This window comes from Brachycentrus maculatus, unplaced genomic scaffold (assembly GCF_059751285.1).
Source record: "Brachycentrus maculatus isolate JH-2025_06_01 unplaced genomic scaffold, ASM5975128v1 h1tg000017l, whole genome shotgun sequence".
NCBI lineage: Eukaryota > Metazoa > Arthropoda > Insecta > Trichoptera > Brachycentridae > Brachycentrus > Brachycentrus maculatus.
The window spans coordinates 1686472-1709515 of record NW_028280771.1 but is presented as its reverse complement, the minus strand read 5'-3'; the positions used below and the strand labels follow the sequence as shown (position 1 = coordinate 1709515).

The following is a 23044-nucleotide window of genomic DNA, read 5'->3' as shown; positions in this document are numbered from 1 at the left end:
TGGTATGTGTAGTGGCCACTCTGTTTTAATTGACAATCGAATTGTCAAAGAGTGACATTTGTGTCGGGCGCTTCAATTCAATTTGATAATTTAGCCACAATTGGCCAGTGAACACTCCCTGAACGTCTCAACTAACTATATTCATAATCTATGTTTATATATTGTTTTCTCAAGGATTTTACGAGTTATCAAAGAATTTAAACGGCCCTAAATATCGTTAACCTTAAATAAAAGTGGCAGTAGTAGAAGTCAAAACACAAGTTACTGATGGTTTTGACTGTTGATTCTGCGTCCTTTTCGCGGTGTATTGAAGTTATTTGCTATTCGCTATAAGAATGTCATGCTACGAACGGTTTTTAGACCATGGATGAGTTTTACGTTCGGCGTTTGGGTCACTTTGTTGATAGTTTGGTACCGATGGCCAGTGAGCGACACGAGCGTTTTGGAGAAGCAGAATGAGATGCTGAAGGCGCAGTTGAGGGTGTCTCACAATCACCTGGAGGAACTGACTAAAGAAGGGAAGAATGAAGTCCACAGAGTGTTCAATTCGAGCCGATTTGGGAATATGGCGAGTACAATCAATTAATTTACCTGTACAGATATACAGTGAAACCTCTATCTATCGTTTTTAAAGGGACCTGTTGAAATAAACTATCAATCCGGGAAAACAATGAATACGGGATAAAGAAGTCAATACACAAGGAGATACGATCAAGTAAAAATACCGTCCTCCCAATCTGTATAACCATTAGTTGGTGGAAATTTCAAGAATACAAGTTTTAGATGGTAATAAATGTATTTATTAAAAAAAAAATACAATGTTGAACAGAACCCAAAGATCTTCAGACGTCTTCTGCTGTATCCGTCACACAAGCTTTCGATAGTCTGTATCCCACACGTTGAAATATTGTTGTCGAATGTAACAAAATTGAGGAAATTAAAAAAAAACAGATATATTATATTAAATATGTAGCATAATTCAAACGATGAATGCGGTAAAATGGTGGATAGAATTCGATCGATGCGATCTATTTTTGTATGAAATAAATTTGAGGTAGAAGAAATAAACGACATATCCCGGAAAACGATTATTCGAGGAACGATAGATAGAGGTTTCACTGTATATTTATTAGGCCGTGATATTTTTGCCTTTGTAATCGAGTGATGTTGCTATAAAAATGCAGTTGATAATATCGTTATCGTTAACTTTCCATGTCCGCCTCCGTAGTGTAATGGTCAGCACGCTCGGCTACCGTTCTGGAGGTCCCGGGTTCGATTCCCAAGGGGGGTAAAATAAATATAAGTGATTTTTTCACAGTCATATTTATTCAATATTACCCTAGACTGGTACCTGAAGCGGAGGGCTGATCACCTTTCCTTCATGTGTAAACCATCAAGATAACACTGCGTTTATATGACGCAGTGCCCTATGCACCATTGGGGTGCGGATAAGGGTTTTTTATAATTTTTTTAACTTTCCATGAAATACGAGCATAAAATATTGGTAAAAAACTAAGATACATGCTAGTTACAATTATTCTTTACATGTGTTGCCTCAGTACTCCCCACAGATCAGATGTCAGTCGTAAATTTTATGAATGTCCAGTCTATGTATACAATATGAAATATATGTGCTTATTGCACACAATTATGAAATACAATATAAAATAAACATAGTTATTGCACAAAAATAATGAAATACAATATAAAATAAACATACTGATTGCCATGCTGGAGGTCCCGGGTTCGATTCCCAAGAGAGTCAAAATAAATATTAGTGATTTTCCAGTCTAATATTTATTTACAACATTTTGAGTGTGTCCAAATACTTGTATATGTACACTCAAAATGTTGTAAATAAATTATCTGGTCAAATTATAAGCTTAAATAATAAAAATGAAAATGGTATTTTCTGGCGTTTCTCAAGTGTGTGATTGAAATCCAGGATTTGGACCTCACATACTAATATAAGAGTTTCAGCTTAATAAAAAGCTTCTTTACATCTCACCAATAGATGTCTCTAGTGAAGTTCTAGTGATTCAAGAATAAGGTTTCTAAATTGGTTCATATATATTGAACCTCCAAGAATTTGAGTAGTGTGGTTGTCAATAATGGGTAGAATTGGTGAATATTACACGTGTGTAAAGTGATCACTTAAACCAGCCTATGACGGTCGTCAGGCCCGTAAATACCCAGACTTCCATATTCTTCTTCATCTTTGATGAGATGTCAAAATATAATATAATATTTATTTAATATGACCTTGAACTGGTACCTGAAGCGGAAGGCTGATCACCTTTCCTTCATGTATTTAATGATCCAGATAACACTGCTTCTTTATGATGCAGTGCCCTATGCACCATTGGGTGCGGATAAGGGTAAGAAGAATTGCACAGTGATTTGAAATGTAGTATAAAATATAAGTGCTTATCGCAAAATCAAAATTTAGCTTTCAATAAGAACATATATTTTATATTGTATTTCATAATTGAGTAGTCGACTTGCTAACCACGTTATGTTAAAAACAATATGTTTTTTTGCCATTGGCCCTAATCGATAGAAAATGAAATCTTCTGCCAATTAGAGCTTTTTTGAGAGATTCTAGAAAGTGATCTGTCGATCGGCATAGCGAGTTTTGCAAGAGTATAGATTTTTATATTCCATTTTATTCTTAACTTAACGAGTTTTGGCAGATATGGACATTGATATTTTTAATTTTCTACCGATTGGCGGCATTAGTTATTATTTTTTTAACATAATGTGGTTTGCAAGTGGACTAGTAAATTATTTATTTTATTTTATTTCATTTGTTCGGGAATTGTACAGCTTTACAATTAAAAAAGTATATAGTAAACAATAGTTACATCAACAATAATAAACATTACATTACATTAATAAAAATAAAGCCAATTGAACAATTCCACATTTACGTTAAAATAACTTTTAAAAAACATTCAGAGATTAAAAAAAAGGGTATGGTATAAAAAAATTGATTTTGCAGGAAGCAGAAGGAGACTTATGAAACAAAATATAAAATATATGTGCTTGTTGAAAGCTTGACAATATAAAATAATAATGCTTTTTGCAAACTAATTATGAAATACAATTTAATTGCCTAACAATTATGAAATGTATCATAATTTATTATTGTTCTATTGAAAAATCCAATATCACTCTATTTTTACATCGTCCTGTGGCAATTTTTGTTTTATTGATGAATTGTACATTAACTATCAAAATTTTTGTTTCAAAATACTGTTAAAAGGTTAAGCGATATAGTAATGTGATACAATAATTAACCCATCCGCATATCAGTTTTTTTCAAAACATGTATATAAAGACAACAATTGAATGTATCCCCACAAGTAAGAAAGTTGCCCCGCCCGGAGGGGAGGTGTAATGGTTTGTTAAACAATGAGGCGCTAATATTTTGCACCTTATAAAACGAGAACAGACATAGAAATAATCTTTAAATGCAGAAAAAGGAACTATGCACTACAGATTGGTTTTTGCGGTACAAATAAGCCCGTCCAATCATAACGCTCGCGTGTTTGAAGCGTGAAAGGCGTTCAAAATTAACCGAGTTATAAAAATAAACTATTTCATAAAATTATAACTTTTACTGTTTTACCAATAACTATGGTACATATCTATTATGCACGTATTTTATTGTGTGTCTAGATCAGAAATGTGATAAATTAACAAGAAAACTTTAACAAATAAATCAATGAAACATTATAGCTGGGATGCAAAGTTTTGATTTCAAACTGATTTTAGTTGATATTTCAATCAAAATGATAATTCTATCCTTACAGGGACATCTTTGGTCAAGAATCGTCAATAAATTTGTATAAAAATTTAAAAAAATAATGCATTACAAAAAGCCTTCTTTACTGATTTGTAGATATCACACTAAAGTATCTTTATAATATGAACTACCACGGATCTGGGCGTGGCTTAAATGCGGCTGTTATTCGAATTTAAAAACATACCTACCGCCAACGTTTGGCGGCTGATAGGCCGATGGGTTAACATGTTTTTATTTTATAATTTTTTTTTAATTGCAGTTGACCGATGAGAATGTGGAGGCTTGCGAGACAATACATGTGGCTCTAGTATGCGGGGGATACAACTCCACAAGGGGGATTGTACCTCTCATCAAATCCATCTTATTCTACCGGCGAAATCCCATTCATTTCCATTTGATGATTGACGATATTGCCTTTAACATACTGGAGACACTCTTCACTACGTGGGACCTCCCTGAAGGTAAAAAGATACACAATTTTCAGTTATTGGAGCATAATCACAACTTGCTTTATGGTCTATTTATGCTTGTGGAGCACAGAAGGGGGCTGGACATGTGGCAGCACTGGAGCACAGTGCTGCGTTTGCCAGCGAGCTGATCTTCATCTACTACATCTCTTTAAAAAAAAATTGTTTATTATTGTAATTTTAATTAATTATATAAACATATACAATTGACTAAGTATTGCACCCATCACTTAGTCAAGCCTGGATAAAAAAATATTATTACTATTAATAACCTTTTCAGGAGTATGGTCGGATATATATATATATATGTACATCAAATACAAAACATGATTTATGACATGATTTATATCAAAACATGTTGAAAACATGATTTATGTCAAAATTGCCAATGTTGTGATAAATCATGTTTACTGGTGTAAATGTTTTTTTTTTTTATTCAAGAAAATATGTTGCTTGTAACATGGACTATGGATATAAATTATAAAGAGTAAAAAAAAATATATGAAAATAAAAACTCACTCCTGAAAAGGTTAAGGCTGAGATCTCAAACGTTCAAATGCCGAACCCTCTTCTAGTGGAACGTGAGGCCTGTTGACTACAGTTAACACTCCGCCTTCTCCTGAGGAGTTTTACGTGGTTTCATCCCAGCAATGAGCAAATGCCGAGAAGTTCCTGATTGGCACACTAGTTTATCCTTCCTGCCCCCAATACAGATTGGAATAAAACATGTTTTTTTAGCTAGAATAAATAAAAATCCACTTAATTATCTTTAAACCTTGTACATAATAAGCAAGGTAAAAAATAAATGCAACTCTCATCTGTAAAAAAAAAACAAAAAAGTTTTTCATAGTTTACTATGTTTTTTCAGTTTTTTTGTAGTACAGTAAAACCTCGATATAATAGACTAATTGGGGTAAGGGAACGTTCGTTACATCAGAAAGTTTGTTATATAAAAATAGGTTTAAAATAAACAAAGAACGCATTTTTTTGAAAATATGAACACTATTTAGGTATTAATAAACAATACAAAACATAAACAAAATTCTATTTATTGTCTTCGGACACTCGTCGGGAAGTGACGTTGCTGTTTGATATTGAATTAAGCATAAATAATATTAACAAGATGTTTGACTAGATTTTATGTCCGTTATTTCCGAAATTCGTTGAATAGAGGTCCGTTATATCGAAGTTTTACTGTAATATCAGTTTGCTAATACCATTTAAAATTTTTGTTTATTTGTATACCTCAATATTTTATATTGTATACTTTTGTCTATTCAGGGCAGTTACATGTATTAATTTATATATATATATATATATATATATATATATATATATATATATATATATATATATATATATATATATATATATATATATACTTATATATGTAATTTAATTTTCTTTTATTTTTCGGAAATTGTACAGCTTTGCATTTAAAAAGGTATATAATAAAACAAAGTTACATTAACAAAAATAGTTACATTAATAAAAATAAAGCCAATCAAACAATTGTTATAATAACTATTAAAACATTATCGTTCGAATTAAGCTGCACATTTGATACATTTTCTGTTTTTTTACATTCTTTTCAATTTTCTTATATTCAACGGCAACGTATGGGATAGAAACTATGGAAAGCTTGTGTAACCAATAGCAGGAGAGGTCGATATTGATGAAAAAGAGCCGCTGCCTGTACCTGCATTTCCAGAAGCATGCACACTCTTTGAAAGAAAACTTTCTACAACGAACATTCGATAACCGATCCTGAAAAAAATACTATTTGCAAAGCTAAAAATATACTATTGACTAAGTAAAATAAAACAGTTACAAAACAAATTTTGATTAATAAACTTTAATATTTTTTTGAATTCTATTCAGGTTTGCATTTTTTTTTAAAATAAATACATTTGCATCTGAATTTCAGCTTACGAATGGCTATACAGATTGGATATTGACCTCTTAATCCCGCATTCATTGTTTTCCCGCATTCATAGTTTATTTTAATAGGTCCTTTTAAAAACGATAGAGGTTTCACTGTATATATATATATATATATATATATATATATATATATATATATATACTTTTTTTTTCTTCATCTCTTACAGTCTCCATAAGCTTTTACCACACCAGTGACGCGATTCCCTCCATCGGTTGGATCCCCAACGCTCATTACTCCGGCGTGTTCGGGCTCCTGAAGCTCACCCTTCCGCAACGGCTGCCCATTGGCCTACGTCAGGTCATAGTCCTGGATACCGACCTCACGTTCCTGTCGGATATTGCGGAGCTGTGGGCTCAGTTTGTGAAGATGAAGGAATCGGAGGTAGCATTTGAAAATTTTAGCATTTTATAACCGCATTTCGGTAAAAGATATGAATTGTCACTGACAAGAGTTCCCTATCTTACTTTTTATTATTTACATTTTTTTTATTGTTAGTTAATATCACATTTCGCTCACTCCTTTTTAGAACGTCATAAATCAAAAAACTTGATTTTTCATGAGAACGTTTTTGATGTTTGAAAATATAATACAATTTATTAAAAATAAATATCAAACCACTTATTGAACTTTTTACTGTGCAATAGATCTTTTAAGGTAAAACCTGAATGTTTTTTCTCCATTTGAAAAATAAAAAGTATATTAAAAAAAAAAAAAAAATATCTTTTCTTAAAAAAGCAAAAACAACACTCTCTGCCCTGTAGGGGGTAAATATTAAGTTAAAAATATGCCTCTTTTGCTGGGATATAGTACATTTTTTGGGGGTTCCGAAAACATGCACAACTGAAAATTGACGATTTTTTATTTATGACGTTCTTGAAAGGAGTGAGCGATTTATGAATATTTACTTATATTTTTGGGGATGTGGTAACGAGGAAGAAGACGGTCGTGTTGAATAGATATTTATTTAACCATAAATGTTACACGAGACGGTACGGCGTAGCGGTGGCGTAGATGTACGGTCGGGCTGACTGGAGTAGCTCCTTGATGCTGACGAGGGTGATGGACTGGAGGTCGTAGCGAGGTCTTGATGCGGCGGTCTCGTGACGGTGGGACTGGAGATCGTAGCGAGGTCTTGATGCGGCGGTCTCGTGACGGCGACGGTGTTACTTGGCGGATTCCCGGCGGAGGAGTCAGATGTCGATCGTAGTAGCTGCGTTCCTGGCGGAGGAATGAGATGTGTGGAACTTCGTAGTCGCGCTCCCGGTGGGGGAATGAGATATTGAGTCCGAGGCTGTTCCTCTTTTATATCGTTTGGGAACCCATTGTTCCTTTGTCTTTAAAGTGCTAGTCACAACAAAATGCAATGGGACGTGTGCACCTCATTGTTCCCGGTCGGTGACTCGTTTGTACTGCGAGTTGCAGTGATTGCATTCTGAGAATTCGCTCTTATTATCAGTAGGGTTGACTGGCCTGTTGACCGCTACATATTTTACTGGTATATTCCAGTGTTCGGTGAATTTATTAAGGTAAGGGGACTGACCGGAGCATAACGTTGTAACGTAACGTCGTAACATCGTTCGCGGCGAGCATCCGACTTCGTATGAAGCAGTCGGAACACTGTACTGACTATACGAATGCTCGCATGTACTGACTATACGACAAAATGACTCTGGTCAGTCCCCACCTCAAGACAAAGATCCAAATATGATAAATTAAAATTTTTCTTTAAAGCCAAATCTGTTAGCAATTTGAGTACACCTTTATTATAATTTAAAACCTTTATTTAATTATGGGTACGCTTAGTAAAACTTGATTTCACACTTATAGATTTTATTAATTGATCTGAGTGTGAAATATTGGTAAATGGGGAGATTTTGGAACAGGTAGATGATTTCATATATTTGGGTAGTATGTTTTCTAGGGATGGAAAGATTGATAAAGACATAGAAAGGAGAGTGAATGCTGGGAACAGAGTAAATGGTGCACTAAAATCAGTTTTAGCAAATAAAAATCTATCAGCGGAAGCTAAACTGGCAGTACACAATGGAGTTCTGGTTCCAACCCTTATGTATGGAAGCGAAGCATGGAGTTGGCAAAAGAAGGATGAAATCAGACCGAATGCAGTCGAAATGCGATCCCTCAGACGAATGTGTGGCAAAACGATGTTTGATAGATGTTCGAATGATGAAATAAGGAATGAATGTAAGGCTGAGATAAGCATTATCGATAAAATTAAGAAAGGTGTGTTGAGATGGTTTGGACATGTGGAGCGTATGAGTGAAGAAAGAACGGTTAAACAAATTTATGGAGCAAATGTAGTTGGAAAAAGAAGCAGAGGACGACCGAGGAAAACTTGGCACAATCAGTTATGTCAAATACTTGAAAGCGGCCGGGTCAGGAGTCGTAATAATCGTCGGTTATGTATGAGGAGATGCATGAATGTAGAAGAGGCAAAGAATGTTTGCAAAGACAGAGTGGTGTGGCGTTCGATTCTCTCTGCCTACCCCTGCGGGGAAGCGGCGTGATGGTTAGTTAGATTAATTGATAAAAATCTTTTGAAAGTAAGGTATCTATAAGAACACTAACTGAGAATAAGGTCCTTGCATCTCCTTTGAAAGTCGGATCAAGTCAGGTTTGTATGTCGTTTTTTTAGCACTTTTATAAGGTCAGCAAGATGATTCTTCAGTTTGCTTTTAACACACTATATACGGGAAAGGTATTTCTACCCGTTCGGTCGATTGATGCTTAAGGACGGGAAAGGTATTTTTACCTTCTGTGCCAGCCTCATTTCAAAGTCAGAAAAGAATGAATTACATATTTAATGTTTTTATATGAATATTATATATCAATCTCTTTGTTAAGGTCTTAACTATATGTACATAATTATCAAATCCCGTCGCCAGCGGTCCGCATGCTTAAAAAACACCCATCTGAAACGTAATTGTAACTGCAGACAGTTGGTAGAAATCCATATTGAATTGTTGGGTAATATATCCAAAATGAAATAAGGTTTGTTGGATTGAATTCTACATTTATTTATGTATATGTTAATACGTGACGCGTTTCGTCTTCTTAGGACATTATCAAACACTCAGACGAAGACGAAACGCGTCACGTATTAACATATACATAAATAAATGTAGAATTCAATCCAACACACTTTGTTTTATTTTGGACATATTACCCAACAATTCGTCTGAAATGTCTTAATTTTGCAATAATAAAATAATAATAAAACCTTTATCCGCACCCCAGTGGTGCATAGGGCACTGTGTCATATAAATGCAGTGTTATCTTTTACACATGAAGGAAAGGTGATCAGCCCTCTGCTTCAGGTACCAGTCCATGTTAATATTGAATAAATATTACAGTGAAAAAATCACTTATATTTATTTTACCCCCTTGGGAATCGAACCCGGGACCTCCAGAACGGTGGCCGAGCGTGCTGACCATTACACTACGGAGGCGGACTGCGTGTCTTATAGTCTGTAAAATACGGTATTTATTTTTTCGACCTCTGCAGGTTTTGGGGCTCGTGGAAAACCAGAGCGACTGGTATCTCGGCAAGCTGTGGCACGAGTTCAAGCCCTGGCCGGCCATCGGGCGCGGCTTCAACACGGGTGTGATACTGCTCAACCTTGTCAAGCTGCGCGACCTGGCCTTCGACTGGCCCTCGCTATGGAGGAACGTCACCGAGGACAATTTAAAGAGACATTCCGGGACGAAGCTGGCCGACCAGGACGTGTTTAATGCCGTCATCAAACTGCGGCCGGAGATCGTGATGAGGATGCAGTGTGAGTGGAACGTCCAGCTGAGCGATAACAGCAGGAGCGAGGGGTGTTACACCATGAGCTATAGCGTCATCAAGGTTAGGTTATATTACTTGGCTGATTTATTTATAGGTTTGGCGTTTAATTTTTAGAACTCCATTTTAATTTAAATATGAAATATTAAAATCAAACACGGATTTTTAAAGTCTAATGAATTGTATTTATTATTAAATTGTATTTTAAAAATGCCATAACAAGGCGAAACAATAGTCATGATGAATTTTAATTTTTGTGATTTTAACCGGATCCACGCTGCTCGCATAACCGTATGTGTTTTAACAAAACATGCCCCATACGCGGCTGACATAAGCATATGTGTTTTTAGTTTGCTCCAAGTTTCGAACCTCAGTTCAACTTGGAGGGATTTTTTCACGGTGTGGAACTTTGGATAAAATAATACGTCAATCCTTGGCCTTATGACATCTGTTGAAATATCTGACTAATAATTTGTAACATCACAAGGATAAATAAAAGAACAGATCCCTGATTTTTCTTGAGGTCGGTAATTAGTCCACGCCATAATCATGCCCTATATCTGTCTCACTCTCGACGCTACGCATCGCCAGTGGGTAAGAGTGACACACGATGTGTAATTTTTTTATGTTACGATCTTATTTGTTTATATAACGATACATTTCAAGAATAATGTGACATAAGTGTATTATAAAGTACCAAAAAGACACAATGAATCCCATTGAACGTTTTTGTTTAGGAAAATAAATTGTTTCTTAACTAAATACATGATAAAAGTAATCATTTAAAAAACAGCAAAATACAGCCGGTCACAGGCATTAAAAGCAGCGGTAAAAAGGTTAATGATGAAATACAATTTAGTAGGCTTAAACATCAGTGTTTGAATTTTAATATTTATCATATAAAATTAAAATTGTTAGCTAAATTAATGTTTCTTGAATGTTTTTTTTAAAAATTCAAAACTTCTTATTTAATTAAAAAAATAATAATAAAATTTTATTACAGATAATTCACTGGAATTCGCCAAGGAAGTACAAAGTCAAATTGAAGAATATAAAGTATTTTCAGAGCGTTTATCAAATGTTCTTGGGTTATGATGGCAATTTGCTGAGAAATAAGTTGATTACATGCAAAGAAGACCGTACAATCAGCAAGGTAAATATATTCCTGATTTGATGAAAACCCGGTCTTTTTAAAACAACATAAAATGTTTATACAATGATAGTCCATTCAAGTGTTTAACGATTCATTTTTAACCTTTCCCGTACTAATCATTAAAAAATTACGTGTGATCTGAAGCGGGGTACCAAAAGACCCATAGTATTTGAATCGTAGCACACGGCTCGCAGCAAGTACTGACTTGCCGCCAACTGAGTCACAGATCCCACATCTGTCCCAACGTGCCGTCGGGCATCGACTGAATGCGCTCATCTCATGCGGTAAAATGGTGGAGAGAAACGATTGATGCGATCTTTTTTTGTATGAAATAAATTCGGGGTAGAAGAAATAAACGACACATCCGGGAAAACGATTATTCGAGGAACGATAAATAGAGGTTTCACTGTACTTAATACTGTGTTGGGTTGTGGTCCTGTGGTTAGTGTCGCGGACTCTTGATTCGTTTCTCGGTTCAAACCCATTTCTACCACAATTTGACACCTATTTCTAATAATGAGCCGCTCAGGCTCACTGAAATAGTATGAAATTGAAGTATTTTTGTAAATAAGGAAAACACTAATACATATTTCTCTTTAATCTAAAATATATATATTTTTTACAGGTGAATGATACGGACCCTTGCTACTCTTTTCGTTTTGCCCACTCGACAAAATGGCGCACCCATCTGTACTTTGTGGAGTTTGATTACAGCCACAAAGATAGTTATGATGTGACACTTGTTGCTCAGTTATCTATGGATAGATTGCAGTTCTTAGAAGAATTGTGTTTGCACTGGGAAGGTATGTAACAAAGTAAACATAAATGTAGTTACCCAAAAAAAAACTCCTTAATTTTTTTAATTCTTCTTCTTCTAACCCTTATCGCACCCAATGGTGCATAGGGCACTGCATCAAATAAACGCAGTGTTATCTTGATCATTAATGCATGAAGGAAAGGTGATCAGCCCTCCGCTTCAGGTACCAGTCCAGAGTAATATTGAATAAATATTATATAAGACTGAAAAAATCACTTGTATTTATTTGACCCCCCCTGGGAATTGAACCCGAGACATCTAGTACGGTAATCCAATGTGCTGACCATTACACTACGGAGGCGGACTATTATACCTGTAATCAAATAAAAACAATAAACCTTGAGTGTAAGTCCCTCTTCAAGTACAAGGGCTCAGTGTCTTTTTTTGAGAGGCACAGCGAAATTAAAATTAAAAGATAAGAAGCTATATGCATAAATGTATTATATATTAACACTGTATTTAGATATAAATATTTAATACAAAACACTAACAAAATTCTTTGTATTATCTTCGGACACTCGTCATGAAGTGACGTTGCTGTTTGATATTGATGCGTTTGCTTTCGCTAACCCCCTGCTGAAAAAAGAAATCAAGTTTTGATTGCCCTTTGAAGTTTGCTGTTTTTTCACAATCAACTCTCTAAAATTACAAAAATGCAGATAATATAGTCGAGATGTGATCTTACCACTGATAACTTCTTGGTCGCTAAAAATTGCTTACTTGCGGCGACACTTGAATTTATGCATGTATAATATTAACAGGACGTTTTCATTTTTTTTCTTCATTTGACTGAATTTTTGTCCGTTATATCCAAAGTTCGTTACTACACGATTCAAACATATCGCTCACTCCTTTGAAGAACGTCATAAATCAAAAATCGTCAATTTTCAGTCGTGCATGTTTTCGCAATGCCCAGAAAATGAACATAAGAGGCATATTTTTAACTTAATACTTACCCGCTCTACAGGGCAGAAAATGTTGTTTTTGCATTTTGAAGAAAAGGTTTTGTTTAATTATTTTTTAAATATACTTAATATTTTTCAAATGGAGAAAAAACATTCAGGTTTTACCTAAAAAGATCTGTTACACAGTAAAAACTTCAATAAGTGGCTTGATATTTATTTTTAATACATTGTGTTATATTTTTTAACTTTAAAAACATTCTCCTGAAAAATCAAGTTTTTTGATTTATGAAGTTCTTGAAAGGAGTGAGCGATATATCATACAATGTTTAAATAAATATCTGTAGTAATGATAGTATTTTTCAGGTCCTATGAGTCTGGCGCTCTATGTATCTGATGCAGAGTCCCAAGACTTTCTATCCTTCATCGAGAATTGGTCAGAGGTGCTGAAAAACAGAAAGAACATAGCTTACCATTTGGTGTACAAGCAAGGAGTGAGTATACCTCGAAAAACCACAACACCTAGTTTAGTTTTTACACTTATACATTGAAAATTGAGTTTCTAAGCATGTTAATTCAAGGTTTTATTTTTTAGATGGGATTTTCATTTAATATTTCTCCCTCTCTCTCTGCTTTCAATCCTATGATTGGTTTGCAGTAATTTCCTCTGTTCTTCTTTTCCTTTCTTCCCTGTCTTGTGCGGCCCTTTTGAAATGTGCACATGATGAGCAGCGCACGTCCTAGTCTCAACACAAGTCCTCCAGGTACTCTCGGCGTGGGCGCCCCCTAGAGTTTGTCCCCTCGGTCATACCCTCCATTATGGCATGCAAGAGACCTTCTTGACGTATTACTTATTGCTTATTATGTACAAGGTTTATGAATCAATTAGTGGATTTTTGTTTCTTCTAGCTACAATAATGTAAATCAATTTCTTTTAATCTGTATTGGGAATAGGAGGGATAATCTAGTGAGACCCAATTAGGAACTTCTCAACATTTGCTCATTACTGGGAGGAAAACACGTAAATCTCCTCTCTCTCCGCCAGACTGTTGACGACAGTCAACAGGCTTTCCATTCTAGTAGAAGAAGGTTCAGCATTTTGTGTCCTAGCTTGGTTCATGGTACCAATGAATGTCTTTCACTATTTTAATCATGTACAACCTTTCCTTCCCGGTATTTACTACAGTTTGACTCTATTAATGAGAATATTGGTATGAAATAAAGTAGATACGAGCTCAGTTTTTATATTGCTACTTTCATGTACGAAATGCAATTGCGTACTTAAAAGTGTTAAAATATAAAGTTATTCATTTGCAGCGATGGAAAGAAATAATTTTTGAAAAAATCGGGGATGGAATTACCAATAGACAAACATTTCTCAGCGTGTGAGCCGTGCTTTGTGTACACGCGCACGTGGCTTGATACTGTTTCCGCCGATCTCCTTTTAGTAGCGCACAAGTCGTCCTTGGGGGTGGTTGTACCGCTACACCAGCTATGGTGGCTACTTACGATGTATATTCTCTTATTTTCAGATACTTACCAGAGCTAACATCTCAAAATCGTTACATTGCAACTTCAACTGGTCAATAAAAGCAAAACATTCAGGAATATTCCCGTTTTTCCCGTTTTTTAATCACATTTTCATATGGTGTACAAAATACATATCACGGTCGCCTGCAGAAGTTTTTAGCACATAAGAGAAAAGATAATACCACCTATCGTGAGAGTTCCTTATTTCAATTCAATTCAATTTAATTTATTTATTTTCAATTAACATATACATAACAAACTAAAAAATTTAAAGCGTAGACATTAAAATCGAAAATATGCAAGAACTATTGCTAAAGGTGTAGAAGAATCCCGCTTCGGAAAACTCCTTCAGACGCATGGAACAGATCAATATCCAATGAGATATTGTTCAACATAGTGGTAGCTCTTCCTACAGGTATAACCATCGGCAGGTTGGTTCTGTGTATAGGAATGTGAAACAATCTATGCCGACGCCGTCTTAGGTAACTATCGGGAACATACAGACCAATGTTCCGGATGATTTCAGGATTATCGATTATACCGCGCAACATTCGATAAAAATGCGTAATAAAAATACACATTCCTTCAAGTCTCTAAACTATTGTGGCCAAGCATACCCTGGAGAAACTAGGTCGGGTAGAGCCAAGGATAATATGTTATGAACTAACACGGATCCAATGTTGAAAAGGCCCTCACCCAAGCTTCTGCAAGTTGATTCAAGGTTTCACTTCAATCTTGTAATCACTAAATAGTTTGTTTTTTTTTTAGACCCATTATCCAGTGAATCATCTCAGGAATGTGGCGTTGAGAAATGTCGTGACCCCGTATGTGTTCTTAATGGATATAGATTTCCTGCCGATGTTTGGGATCTACGAATACCTCAGGAAATCCATTCAGCTCATTAATCCGGGACCTCTCAAAAAGGTGAACTATTTTCAATTCAAATTTTATTATTATTTATTCCAACAGACAGCAATTGAAGAAAAATTTGTACCTTTTTCCCATCCAGGTCAGAAAAATGACAATAAGCTTTTGCATAAAATGCAAAAAAGCCATGTGTAGGACACATCACGTGATCATGTCGCTTACTCCTTTCAAGAATGTCATAAATTAAAAATCGTCAATTTTCAGTTGTGCATGTTTTCGGAATGCCCAGAAAATGTACTATATCCCAGCAAAAGAGACATATTTTTAACTTAATATTTACCCGCTACAGGGCAGAAAGTGTTGTTTTTGCATTTTGAAGAAAAGGTATTGTTTTATTATTTTTTTTAAATAAACTTAATATTTTTCAAATGTAGAAAAAACCTTCTGGTTTTACCTAAAAAGATCTGTTGCACAGTAAAAAGTTCAATAAGTGGCTTGATATTTATTTTTAATACATTTTATTATATTTTTAAACTTCAAAAACGATCTCTTGAAAAATCAAGTTTTTTGATATATGACGCTGTTGAAAGGAGTGAGCGATGTGTCCCAACTGTGTATAATATTTTTATTTTCTTCTCATTATTACGTCATCTCTTAAACCCCAAGAATGTTACCACAACTTGTAAAATAATAAAAGTTGCTGATTTTCTTATTAAGGGGATAAAACGCAAGACATAATTCATTCAACCAACCAACCGCCGTAGAGGTAACACGTCTTTCCACGCCTGATTAAAAAAAATGGATATTGGATATTTTTTTGTTCTTTAAAATATATATACAGAAAAAATATTTTTAAATATTTTCTTAAACTCCTAACCTTTCAACAACTCTTTTCTTTTCAAAACTATATAATTATTTCAAAGAAAAACTTATTTTTTCAATACAAAAACAGTGTTTCAACTCTTTGAGGCACAATATTTGAGACAGTAAAAAAGCCCTGACTTGCACAGAATTTTATTTATTGAAAACTTTACAGAACTATGATCATGCACTGATAAGTTGAACACTGCTGGGTTTTGCAATGTATGTCAATGTATGCGACAGTTATCGGTAAACGTTGTTAACTGTCAAGACAGGTGGGAGATAATATAAACCAGTGCTCCGCAACCGGTGTGCCGTGGCACAATGGTGTGCCATGAGCAGGATTCAGATGTGCCGCGACCAAATTCAATGTAATTGACATTTTTTAAATTTTACATTATGTAATTAAATACAAATATAATTGGTCATTGGGTCATTGGTCATTAACACACAATGACAAATTATTTTTCATAACATTGTCTTTTATTTCAAAATTATAATATAATTATAAATACATAATTTTCAACGTATTTTAGGTATTAATTGTTAAATCAAACAAAGTTGTATTTTATTGTGAAAAAACACGCTTCGTTTCGCTTAGTTATGGCATTTTCAATCAAATGCGAGGCGAAACAATTGTCATAATATTAATTTTTATGTGTTTTTTAACAATAAAATACAACTTAGTTGACTCAAAAAATCTATGTTTGATTTAACAATTTAAACATAAATTAAAATGGAGTTCTACAAATTAAACACCAAATCGATAAATAATGTGCCGCGGAATCCTAGGTAGAATTTTGGTGTGTCGCAGGTGAGAAAAGGTTGCGGAGCACTGATATAAACCTTTGTGCTTCAAGTCATTAATTTTTTTTGTGGTGGTATAAAAAAAACATCCCACCATGTATATTTAGATATCAAAAAGGTGAGATCATTTTTAACTCCACCATGCTTCAAAGAGTTGAGAATAAAATCAATTACGAAAAATGTTACCTGGATTTAGAGAAAATTAAGTTGCGACTTAACGAATACTGGGCCTTGATACCCGTATCATTTCTATGTCGTGTTTTTTTTACAAATGTTTAGGAATAACGTCACTCGTATGATAGTTTAGTAATCTAAGGTTAATATCTTAACCTTTCCGGGAGTACAAAAATTAATGTCCGACTTTCTCTGGGGAGTGGGTCCTTTTTACATGAAAACTATTTATATTTTTTTCATTAAATCAATGTATTATGAAGATAGAAATTATGTTAAAATAATTCCATTAAAAAAACACCTATTCGAAATTTGTCCGCCTCCGTAGTGTAATGGTCAGCACACTCGGCTACCGTTCTGGAGGTCCCGGGTTCGATTCCCAGGGGGGTCAAATAAATAAAAGTGTTTTTTTCAATCTAATATTTATTCCATATTACCCTGGACCTGAAGCGGAGGGCTGATCATCTTTCCTTCATGTGTTAACGATCAAGATAACACTGCGTTTATATGATGCAGTGCCCTATGCATCATTCGGGTGCGGATAAGGGTTTGAAATTGAATTCAATTCAATTATCACAAAATTACACACAAATATCCACAGATGTCATTGCTATACAAGTTTCATCATACTAACTGACAGATGGTCTTCGACGTTCATTAACGTCGATACTCCTTCAAGGAAAATTCGCACTGACGTTCATTTATGTCCATACTCCCGGACAGGTTAAATGTGATGTATAGATTATGACGTATCGTGTTGATGCATGACTCTTTTCAGGCTCTGGTGATTCCGGCATTTGAGACTCAGAGGTACCGAACCAACTTCCCCCACACCAAGTCTAATGTTCTGAGGCAGCTGGAAGGGGGCAATCTGTACACGTTTCGGTACCACGTTTGGAAAAGGGGACACGCGCCAACCGATTATCAGAGATGGAGAAATACGACAATCCCATACCAAGTAGGCTCCATACTTTTATGCTTTTAGTGTATCGATAATATGTAAATAACGGTTTGTATTTTGAGCTGCAGATGAAAACATCTGTAGTTCCCGAAACTAGTCGTGTTTGCATTAATAGACTCAAAATTGGTCTTATATAAGTGTTTTTATTTACATTTAAACAAGATGCACCCAGCCAAAATTTGTAGTGGCTCAGTCTAGTTAAAAATAAAAGATAGAATATAAAAAGCTCAGATATCTGAAGCAATAATAATAATAATAATAAACCCTTATCTGCACCCCAATGGTGCATAGGGCACTTGTGTCATATAAACGCAGTGTTATCTTGATCGTTTACACATGAAGGAAAGGTGATCAGCCCTCCGCTTCAGGTACCAGTCCATGATAATATTGAATAAATATTACAGTGAAAAAATCACTTTTATTTATTTTACCCCCCTTGGGAATCGAACCCGGGACCTCCAGAACGGTAGCCGAGCGTGCTGACCATTACACTACGGAGGCGGACATGAATATTGAAGCAATAAATATATTAAAAATGTACCAAAAAGCATTTTCCATTTTTTTTTTTAATTGTTAAATGACAGCTTCTGTTGAGAAACATGTTGTCCGCCATGAGCAATGTTTAGTATTGCATGTGTTGCTGTTACGTTCAAAAGATGGCGCTGCCATTGTGGGGCAAAAAACTGTTTTTCTAAAAAGCTAGTTTTTACCTGTAAATTTATATTTATCAATATTTTAATATATCTAATCAAATTTAGCATGTTGCAAGTCAATGGTTTTCAAATTTCAATAATTTTTCAAATAGGTTTATTGATCTTGTTTTTTTCAATTTGATTTCAGATTGAATGGCAGCCCGATTACGAACCCTACATTGTAGCGCACAACACGATACCTTCGTATGACACGCGCTTCACAGGCTTCGGTTGGAATAAAGTGTCACACGTCATGGAGATGCATGCGCAAGGTTATACCTTTGTGGTGCTCCCAAACGCCTTCATCATACACATGCCCCACGCCCCCTCACTTGAAATCAACCAGTTCAGGAACTCCATGCAGTACAGAATGTGAGTACATTAATTTCTAACAATATTTAAATAATCTAAATTTAATCCCTTATATATCAACATAATACCGTCCGGTATAGTGTGCTAAACTATCAGCCAAATGCTGGTGACACTACTGTATTGCCGTACGCAAAACTACCGGGCAAATGCCATTACTGTGGTGACATGCACAAAACCATCTTTTAATAAATGAAAATAAAATAAAACAAATATAACGTAAAAGTTGATAGATAGGTAACAAAGATAGCATAGAGTCGAGAGAAGGATAGGTAGGTGTCGGGTTGTGGTCCCGTGGTTAGTGTCGCGGACTCCCGAGTCAGAGTTTCTGGGTTAGATAGAACCCACTCTACCACAATTTGATATGTATTTCTAATAATGAGCTGCTTAGGCTGACAGAAACAGTATGAAATTTAAGTATTTTTGTAAATAATAAAAGCACAAATATTCATCTTTTTTAAAAAAAAAGTGTTTTCGCCATTAAAATGCATTCCCTCAGACGAAGATGTGAAAAATCGTATGTCAGAATTAAAAATAAAGTTATTAGAAAGTATTTTTAAGGTTGAACTAAGGATAATGGAAAAAAATGAAAGTTCTTTAGGGTGATATGGACATATCGTAGTCATACAGGAGAAAGTGATCAAGTGCATTTTTTACAAAAACGTGATTATTGATATCTTACTACCTTAATAATGCCCTGAAAAAATCCCAAAGCGATTTTAAACTAGGAAGTATAATATATTGACTTGTTAAAATTTACTAACTGCATTGATATTTATTTTCTTGCCAAGCAAAAGTGACTTAAATGGCCCTCCTGAACATTTTACATTTTGTTAGTTGGTCACTTTCTCCTTTGCGACTATGATATGGAGCGATAATTAGAGAATTAATAAGAATGTAATTTGGGTAAATGTGAATAGGAGAATAGAAACTTTGTGTGACATTCAAAATTCTGCCCATCTTTGAGCATCCATATTGCCTGGAACTTATATATACTGTATTTTAATAACTGCTCTTTTTGTCAGCTGAAACTACCATCTGTTAATCTTATAATTGCATTATTATTTTCCAGGTGCCTCAAAAAGTTGAAGGAGGAATTCATTGCTGATTTAAACCAAAAGTATAACAAGAACTTCATAGCTGACAATATGTAAATTGGCACTAAAAAAAATACAAAAACCTGTATGGTCCCTTTTCTAACCAGTGGCAATGGCGAATAGCGGATGCTAAGGATGCTCCTTTCAAGAACGTCATAAATAAAAAAATGTCAATTTTTAGTTGTGCATGTTTTCAAAATGCCCAGAAAATATACTATATCTCAGCAAAAGCGGCATATTTTTAACAGAATGTGTTGTTTTTGCATTTTGAAGAAAAGGTATTGTTTAATTTTTTTTTTTAAATATACTAAATATTTCTCAAATAGAGAAAAAACCTTCAGGTTCTACCTAAAAAGATCTGTTGTACAGTAAAAAGTTCAATAAGTGGCTTGATATTTATTTTTTATACATTGTATTCTATTTTTAAACTTTAAAAACGATCTCCTGAAAAATCAAGTTTTTTGATTTATGACGTTCTTAGCGTAATTTGTTCAGTGAGGCAAACTCAAAATACAACAATGCTAATACCTATGAAACACCATGACTTTATTGCTCCTGGAGCTGTTTGACCATATGGCTTTACTTGTTTGATTGTCGGGACAGTTCTCAGTAAATTTAGGCAAAGTGTGCCTTAGATATAAAAGTAATTTTACTATTGTATGTATTTATTTCACCAGAATTTGTATGTTGAATACAGTGGAATCTATTGTAACAAGCACTTCTCATAACAAGTAAAAAAAGTAAAAAAGTCGCTCTTTTAACGAGTGACATTTCGCAGAATGAGTTACAAAGAAAGGGCAAGTCTCTTTTTCAGGACATTCACTTGTGAGCCGGGACTGTTTTGCTTAGTGAGTAAGATTCTGCAATGATTATGTTCGTTATGAGAGGTTCCACTGTACAGTCGATTCAGGATGCTAGGACATTTGGCCCAATTAAGCAGCTACCCCAATTGATCCGCGGCCCATTTAAGAGGAATCGACTGTACTTTAGTCAAAATTTCAATTGCTCTAAGTGCCATAGTAAAATCTAAGCTGAAGACTGATCATCTTGCCTTCTTGTGTTTTGTGTTATTCGTTCTATCTGCATCGATCCAGTGCAGTGCCCTTTGCACTTTTAAGGAAAAGGGAGAAGAATATGGTCACATTAGTTCTGTAGTTTGACATATTTTTTAAAATTGTTTTGATAATATAACAATTTTAGAGTCAACTTGATGTTTAATTATTTTAAAGTTGTTGCTTTGCAGGATTAGTATGTAGTGTGTACATATAAGGATATCTTTATTTGGAGCCCAATGCAAGAAAAATTCCAGTCATCATTTCTTCAGAATAAAAGCTTATAAACGCATAAAAACTTGAATAACTGATTATTTTGAAATTTAAAGATAAGAAGTAAAGAACATCGTAGCGGTCTTGTTAGTAACTATTTTTCAGAATTTGCAAATCACATAATAGATACAAATCACTCATTCCACTCTCATAAATTAAAATTATTACACCTTGTACCACATAATGTCCAAATTATGAATTATTTAGAAAATTTAAAAAGCCAAAAAACCTAAATTCTAATAATAATTTATTAAATAATATATTGTTTCAAAATTCTTCACCTTTGCTTTCCATTTTTCCTTTGTTTTCAAACTCCGCCCCTTGACTAACCCCCTCCCCCTAAGTTTCCCCTCTCCTTATTTATAGAACAGTTTTTTAAAATTTTATATTTAAGTTATTATTCAGACCTGACGTTGGAAGTTTAGCTTCCGAAACTAGTAGTCATTAATAAAGTCAAGTGGTATAAAAACAAGTGTTTCCTTAACCATTTTATTATTATGAGAGTATAGATCAATATTTGAACTAGATTTTTGAGAATTCACATATTTTTTTATTATTTTCTTTATAGTCATAATTTAAAAAAACTACAATGATATTATTTTAAATTTTAATACAAGCTTACAGAATTAATAAGGGATTAATAGTAAAAGTTTTTTTTTAAATTCTTGTATTATGTACGGTATTAGATGCGATATTTTTACAATGATGTTTTTAAAATGTGTATTTGAGTTACATATATCGTGGTGTCAGAATCCTAGTGTTACATACGCAAAAAAATGATTTACGAATAAGACCTTCAAAGTGTTTCATTACTTTATTCATATTCATTTATTTTCAAATGTAACTTTTCATTTTAACACGTTGTCGTCGGGACACGGCATTTGCCGTTTTTCGCGGACTGTCGGTCAACTGCGGGACACGGCAAATGCCGTTTTTGTCGACTGTCGGTTATCGGCGGGAAACGGCAATATACGGGTTTGTTATCAGCGTGAAATAAAACGCGTTGAAGGGTAATCTGCTACCTGGGTGCTAGGCGACAGTCTGTTGACATTATTTGAGATGCCTTGTCCGGATTGGCTAGTGTGTCGCTTGTAATTTCTTCTCCGTCTTAATCCTCATTGCTGAGGGTTGTGACCCTTGCAGAAGCAATGACTCTTCTCCAGTTATCCCTTGACTGCGCTGCACGTAGCGCTCCAACCACTGAGGTGCCTGCTGCTGCCTTAATTTGATCGGTCCATCGTGTGGGGGATCTTCCTCTCCCTCTCTTTCCCTCCAGGCTACCGATCACAACTAGTCGTTCCAGGCTATCCTCGTTGCCACGCGCAACGTGTCCAAAGAACTGGAGAATCCGTCGGGTACAGATATTGGCCAGAGACGTCGCTTGTAAAGGCATCGCCAAAAATCTAGAGTTTTTATGCGATCTCAATCTCCAGTTTAGTTTGAGTCATTTCACGTATTGGACTATTT

At 34.7% G+C, this 23044-nt stretch overlaps 1 protein-coding gene across 1 annotated transcript; it reads left to right on the top strand.

The window, feature by feature from the left end:
- The first annotated feature begins 20 nt into the window (after positions 1 to 20).
- Positions 21 to 21605, top strand: LOC148313186 (xylosyl- and glucuronyltransferase LARGE2s-like). Its single transcript, XM_088266508.1, has 11 exons — positions 21 to 568; positions 4068 to 4269; positions 6387 to 6601; positions 9744 to 10088; positions 11029 to 11178; positions 11804 to 11981; positions 13264 to 13391; positions 15196 to 15351; positions 17912 to 18091; positions 18935 to 19158; positions 20228 to 21605. Exons 1-11 carry the CDS (start codon positions 341 to 343, stop codon positions 20307 to 20309), a joined length of 2088 nt encoding a protein of 695 aa, XP_088122634.1. The 5' UTR covers positions 21 to 340; the 3' UTR covers positions 20310 to 21605.
- Positions 21606 to 23044: the final 1439 nt, after the last annotated feature.

What these genes read in the sequence shown, in the direction of transcription:
- LOC148313186 (XM_088266508.1), top strand. Translation starts at nt 341, where the DNA reads ATGCTACGAACGGTTTTTAGACCATGGATGAGTTTTACGTTCGGCGTT. An exon ending in ATTTGGTGTACAAGCAAGGA is followed by an intron (nt 13,392 to 15,195) that starts GTGAGTATACCT and finishes TTTTTTTTTTAG; the next exon opens with ACCCATTATCCAGTGAATCA. An exon ending in ATACGACAATCCCATACCAA is followed by an intron (nt 18,092 to 18,934) that starts GTAGGCTCCATA and finishes ATTTGATTTCAG; the next exon opens with ATTGAATGGCAGCCCGATTA.